The sequence below is a fragment of the Oncorhynchus kisutch genome, linkage group LG10, assembly GCF_002021735.2.
Source record: "Oncorhynchus kisutch isolate 150728-3 linkage group LG10, Okis_V2, whole genome shotgun sequence".
In the NCBI taxonomy this organism is placed as follows: Eukaryota; Metazoa; Chordata; class Actinopteri; order Salmoniformes; family Salmonidae; genus Oncorhynchus; species Oncorhynchus kisutch.
Window position 1 is genome coordinate 12,252,123 of NC_034183.2, and position 6,865 is coordinate 12,258,987.

General features: G+C 40.7%; 1 protein-coding gene across 1 annotated transcript in view; it reads left to right on the top strand.

Moving 5' to 3' along the window:
• Nucleotides 1–1,673: 1,673 nt before the first annotated feature.
• The window catches only part of LOC116375763 (trichohyalin-like), a 17,547-nt gene continuing 12,355 nt past the window's right edge, over nucleotides 1,674–6,865 (top strand). The window contains exons 1-6 of the mRNA XM_031832844.1: nucleotides 1,674–4,107; nucleotides 4,246–4,449; nucleotides 4,779–4,829; nucleotides 4,935–5,006; nucleotides 6,115–6,501; nucleotides 6,642–6,773. Coding sequence (XP_031688704.1) covers nucleotides 1,674–4,107; nucleotides 4,246–4,449; nucleotides 4,779–4,829; nucleotides 4,935–5,006; nucleotides 6,115–6,501; nucleotides 6,642–6,773 — 3,280 coding nt within the window. The remainder of the gene's footprint in view (nucleotides 4,108–4,245; nucleotides 4,450–4,778; nucleotides 4,830–4,934; nucleotides 5,007–6,114; nucleotides 6,502–6,641; nucleotides 6,774–6,865) is intronic.

Sequence of the window (6,865 nt, forward strand, 5' to 3'; positions counted from 1 at the left end):
CGCATTGCTAAAAGCACCTAGTACATTTGGGTGCAGTAGGTCTTTAAACTCGACTGGAGGTGGTTTGTAATTAAATCTTCCATGGCGTGAGGCGGTGTTTCTTCTTTCTCTGGACTCTCGTTTGAGGCCTCATTTTAAGTTCAAGTAGGTCATAAACAGTACTGTAAAATTATGCTTTTGATAATTCCATGAAGTTTGGATGTTGAAAGGGAATGAATGCATTTCTTACCAAATGTATTGCTGCAAAGCAGATCAACTTATGTGCCAGTTAGTCACTGCAGTAGATCATTCAGGAAAACAATGTCTTCAATGGCCAGTACTGTATAATCAATGATCTCACTAACAAAGCCTCATTGGTTTTATTGGAACACAACACATCTCTGTTATGTAGTGGCTGTGTGAGTTCCACTAATCTTTGCACACACTGTACATAGATCTTTCTTTTCCTCTTTTCCTTTGTGTTATTGACTGTACGTTTGTTTATGTGTAACTCTGTGTTGTTGTTTTTGTCGCACTGCTATGCTTTATCTTGTCCAGGTTGCTGTTATAAATGAGAACGTGTTCTCAACTGGCCTACCTGGTTAAATAAAGGTGAAATAAATAAAACAATGAACTTGGAGTCTGTAGTTGCACACAGTGAAGCATTGAGGATGAGTAATTGCATTCTTAGAGTGATGTCATAATGGATCATGCGGTCATAAGAAGATAGAATCCTCTTGCTATTAGGCTAGAATCTTAGGTGGGAGAACATTCCGAGAGAAGATTAGTTGGAGAAGGTCATCATATTGGTAAGTCATGTTTATACATTTTTCCAAAAGTTATGGTGAATGTACTATAATGGAGAGGACGGTTTTAGGCAAATATGATTATGTTTAAATTAATATTTTCTTGGTGACAGATTGGTTTGCATTAATTTATCTAAATTGATAACTGTATAATCTGGATTACCGAACCTGAGCTTGATTACTGAGGAGTTTCAATTGATTAGTAATGTCTTAAAACACATTTAACAGCATAGTGTACTATACTATAAACATTTAGAAAAGATTTACACAAAATCTATAGTATAAAGAGAAGTTTGCATAATTGGTTGGTCACAGCTTTATACATTTGGATACAGGGCTGTCTTATGGTGAGATGCAAGATAATGTATTAGAGGCACTATTAGAGGCACTAGAAATGTAGGCATTGATGAAAGACACCGCATAGATTAAATGCTTTAATAGTAGTTTGAATGGCTATAATGAACTGTTAAAAGAGACTTGCTTGATGCCGATGCCGTCTTTAGGTTGTTAAAGGATTTGTTTTCCTTTAGCAGCATCCTATAGGATGCTAAATATTTACGAACTCTCTTTTAGAGCTCATTCGTTATGGAAGTGCACAGTATTGGTCAGAGCGACTGGCATGTTGAGGTAGGCCTGCTAAGGAAAGAGGTAGGCCTGCTAAAGCAATGGGCCTGTATGGAGGAGACGAGACGGATAGAGAGACAGAAGATGGAGATGTATGTAGAAGAGAGAAAACAACAGGATTACCAGCATCTGGAGATGAATAGAGAGAAGGTGTTGAAGGAGGTGGAGAGGGACGGACTTGAGAGGATGAAGAGGGAGGAGAAGAAGGAGCTTGCAAAAATAAATCAAATGAAGGATGAAGAGTTGCTGTTAATGGATATTAGAATGAGGGAAAGTGAGAGAGGGATGGAGGAGGAAATTAGGAGGTTCAGGGATAAATCTGAGAGGCAGAAGGTAGAGAAACAGATGGAGCTGCAGAAGAAGAGACAGGAGGAGAGAGATGAGTGGGAGATATTTGAAAATAAGAGAGTGGAGGAATGGAAAGAGTTTTACAGGAAGGAAGAAGACATCCGAAAGGAAGAGTCATGGATGAAAGCAGAAAGGAAGGCAAATAGAAAGGTGGAAGAAGGAAAGAGAAAGATGGGAGAAGAACAACAGATGCTGAAAAAGCAAGCCAGTCTAACGGAGACACTGAGTGATGGAAAGAGAAGAAACCTGGAAGAGAGAAAGGAAGATGAAAATAATATGGGAGAAAAGTGTGTGAAGGAAGCAAGGGAAGGAGACAGGGGAGAGCTCCTGAAAGAAAAGAGACAGAGACAGATTGCAGAAGAAAATAGGACACATATGGAGAAACAAATGAGAGAGCTGGAGGAGAGGGAGGAGGAGAGGAAGAGAGAACGTGAGAGTCAGATTAGAGAAGAGAAAAGGAAGCATGAGGAGGAAATAAAAATGAGGAAACTGAAAGAGGACCTAATGAGAGAAAAGAGGCATAGACAGATTGCAGAAGAAAATTTGACACATATGGAGAAACAAATGAGAGAGCTGGAGGAGAGGGAGGAGGACAGGAAGAGAGAACGTGAGAGTCAGATTAGAGAAGAGAAAAGGAAGCACGAGGAGGAAATAGAAATGAGGAAACTGAAAGAGGACCTAATGAGAGAAAAGAGGCATAGACAGATTGCAGAAGAAAATAGGACACATATGGAGAAACAAATGAGAGAGCTGGAGGAGAGGGAGGAGGAGAGGAAGAGAGAACGTGAGAGTCAGATTAGAGAAGAGAAAAGGAAGCATGAGGAGGAAATAAAAATGAGGAAACTGAAAGAGGACCTAATGAGAGAAAAGAGGCATAGACAGATTGCAGAAGAAAATTTGACACATATGGAGAAACAAATGAGAGAGCTGGAGGAGAGGGAGGAGGACAGGAAGAGAGAACGTGAGAGTCAGATTAGAGAAGAGAAAAGGAAGCACGAGGAGGAAATAGAAATGAGGAAACTGGAAGACATGAAGAATGAAATGTTTGGAAAAATTAGAGAGTTGGGGGAGGAGAGGAAGAGAGAACTTGAGAATCAGATTAGAGAAGATATGAGAAAAAGAGAAGAGGAAATGAAAATGAGGAAACTGGAAGAGGACCTAATGAAAGAAAAGAGGCAGAGACAGATTGCAGAAGAAAATTTGACACATATGGAGAAACAAATGAGAGAGCTGGAGGAGAGGGAGGAGGACAGGAAGAGAGATCTTGAGAGTCAGATTAGAGAAGAGAAAAGGAAGCACGAGGAGGAAATGAAAATGAGGAAACTGGAAGACATGAAGAATGAAATGTTTGGAAAAATGAGAGAGTTGGAGGAGAGGATGAAAAAGATGGAAAGACAGCATGCAGAGAAGACCACGATGGAGGAGGAGAAGGAGGAAAGAAAGAGGGTGGAAGACACAGTGAGGATGAAAGAGCTAAACAAGACAGCCTTGGATGTGTGGGAATTTCACTTTGGAAGTCATGAATGTCTGAAACACAGAAGTGATTCAGAATGTTCAGATTGTGATGACAGTAAAAGTGTCAAAGCACACCAGAAGAAGACAGACAAAGAGAAGAATGAAACGATGGAAGCACTCCTGAGCGAGGACGAATTTAACAGTAGTGATGATGATGATGGTTTCACTGAGATGAAACAAAAGGATGGACATAAAAATATGCTTGTTGAGGAGAAGGTAGCTACAAATTTCTGTCAAAATGATCACCCAGGAAAAGTCAAAGTTCAAAATGACCTGGCAGGTGATATAGACTGGTCAGAGAGTGAATACAGCGAGATTGAGGAAATAATCGACAGTGACACTGAGGACATTAGTGAAGAAATAAAGGAAACGGATGAGGAGGAGGAGGTTGAAGATAAGACAGATATTGAGAGTGATGAGAGAACAGTAAGAAATGTGATAAGAAGTGAATGTGATGATGATAAGAGTGGGAAACCAAACATGAAGAAAGGCATGGTTGACAAAGACAATACGGACAACAACGTTGAGAAAGAGAAAACAACCCAAAGCAACACAAAGAGAGAGGAGTGTGAGAGAAAAGAGGTTCATCAAAGCCAAGACACAGAGACATACAAAAGCAATGGAGCGACAGAATCTGACGAGCTCACTTTGGCTCCTGGAAAGGGGTCAGATAGCAATGACAGTGAGAGGGTCAAATCCAACCAAGAGAAAGAAAAGGATGACCAAAAGGACACAGGACAGTTAGAGAGTCAGGAGGAGAAGGAGGACAGGATACTTGCTGGAGCAGAGCGAGAGACTCAGCATCCTCAGGAAGACCAATCGGAAACATGCAAAGGTAAAAAAAAAAGAGTTGTTTGACAACATATGTAAATGATCACTGATCTGTCATTAAATGTAGAGAACTCCACTGATATCAATGACACTTACCTTTTCAAACATTTGTCATCTCTTTCAGATTTTTCAATTTTCGCAGCGGCAATGGTTAAGACTCAGGGCCCAGACGAGGATCAACTAGCAGTTGAAGGAAAGACTAACAACACTCAGACAGACCAGGCAGCAAAGGTCAAAGGTGAAATGGACCTGGACAATGACTGGTCAGAGAGTGACAGTGAGATTGAGGAAATGACAGCTGATTTTGAGATTGATGAGGAAACAGACCAACCAGCAACGTGCAGAGGTAAGAAGGCAGTCAGTGGAATTACAATGAGGAGTGCTGATCTTGTTTGACAGCATGTGAAAATCATCACTAATATTTTGTAATTGTAGGAAACTCCCATGAAATCATTAACACTTACCTTTTCACCCACATTTTCACACACCATTTTTTTCAAATGTCAGATTACTCCATCTCTATTGCTGAGGAGGTTAAGATTCAGGACCCTGACAAGAATCAACCAGCAAAGCTCAAAGGTAAAAAGGGGACAGACAGAGAATAAAGTGTGATATGTGAGGGTAGTTTCAACACTTTCACTTACACTGACTGTATACCACCTCCCTCTCCTCCAGAGTCCTCCATCTTCTTGGCTGGTGCTGAGGTCAAACAGACCCAGTGCAAAGGTCATCTTAGTTTACAGTTTTTTTGTACTTTGAAAGTGTTATACAACTGCACCCCCCTCCCCCACTGTTGGTATTAACATCCTTAATTTTCTTATTTCTTGTTAGATGTCTCGTTGGTTGCTGCAGCTGAGTCAAAGACTCTGAACCCTCAGGAGGAGCAGCCAGCAAAGTGTAAAGGTAAAGACCAAAGCCCGGTTTCCCGTTAGCGATGGAACTGAAGCTTACTAGTGTTTAAGTGATGCAGCTTTCTTATAACGGCCGAAGATGTCACATGCGTTTCAACAAAACACCACGCAGAGAGAACGTTCACTAAGTGCATTGTGGGAGAAGGTGTAGATATTGATTGAAAGAAAGGCAGGGCTGCTCCTTGATCAGATTTCTCCATTCAAATCTTACCTTAACATTAGAATTATTCCACAGTACTGATGACGGATCAGCTCCCAGAGAGCTATTACCACCTCATGGCTGCAAAATATTGAGGCGGCTTTTTCTGATGCTTACCCTATAATAATGTACTAAATCACAGATTCATTTGGCACATGTACTTAAACATCATGAAATATATATTGAGGCAAAAATTACAGACCATAAAGTCTACAAAAAGAAGTCAATTGACTGAAGATTAAATAGATTTGAATATGATTGAAATACAGGCCTGTGTAGCCTACTGAACTTCGCTTGTTGAATTGCCAAGACATTGATAACTGTTTATTTGTAGTCAACTTCATGCCGAAGTTTTCGTCAGTCACAGAGAGACAGATAAACGTCTTGTTTCTATGTTTAGGGGAGATCTTCTGCGCAGAAGGTGATGTGGAAGGGCAAAAAAAGCCTTTAACAAAGCACTTAGCTGAACTACGAGTGGTCTGAGGCAGCATTTTCAACTGCAACTTGACTAATTATGCTTTTGGGAAACATCTCTGAGATTTAACAATGCTCCTATGAAGGTTCTAATGATTAACATATCCTTATGATGGTTTTGGGAAACTGGGACCTGGATTATAACATATTGATGCAATGTTGAATGCTGAGATAGTTTATTAGCATGTTCAAGGCACTTCTCTTATTTCTGTTTTTCTGTGTGTATTAATGAGGGCATACATGTATTTCTCAACTGCAGAATATTTTCAAAGTGCAAATATTACAAGGCCCTTATTTGGAGTTGCAGTGTATATGGATCCAGCGATGAGTGCTGAGTGTGTTTGAAACCATGTTCAAGTCATTATGGCTTTGTGTTCTCATTGCGTGAAAGTCCCTTTACTGACACTCCTTTTCCTCCCTGTGTTAGATCTCTCTGGGTTTGTTGCAGCAAGGGATAAGGTCAAGGGTGAAAACGACCAGGACATAGACTGGTTAGAGAGTGACAACAGTGAGATTCAGGAAGTAATAGAAAGTGACAGTGAAGTAAAGGAAATTCACCAAATGGAAGAAAAGAAAGAGAAGGATGAAGAACTGACAGATGACCTCCAAAGTAAGAGAAAGACAGAGAAGAGTGATGAGGAAACCACAGATAGCAGTGATGACAAGAGTGAGAAAACAAACGTCAAGAAAGACAAAGAGATGCGTCATGAAGACATTACAGACCACACCCTTGAGAAAACAGATTTCTCCATCTTAGCTGAGGAGGAGGTTAAGACTCAGGACCCTCGCGTGGACCAGCCAGCAAAGTGCAAAGGTTAAAAGACACCATTTACGTCTGAATTGAAGCACATTTTTACAATGATGTGTGCTGAGCTAGTTTGAAAGCATGTTCAAGGTGTTATGTCTGTCTAGTAATGTACTTTCTCTCCCTTCTCTTGTCTGTGTTTGCTGCAGCTGGAGGACATACTCAGAACACTCAGACAGACGAGGCAGCAAAGGTCAAAGGTGAACAGGACCTGGACATTGACTGGTCAGAGAGTGACTATGACAGTGAGGGAACAATGGATAGTGACAAAGAGTTCATAGGTAAAGACGAATGGACAAAATGGAGCGTGGACATTGAGGAAAAGAAAGCGTGTACACAAGTCCAACATGATGGAAATACAGCTGAGAGAGAC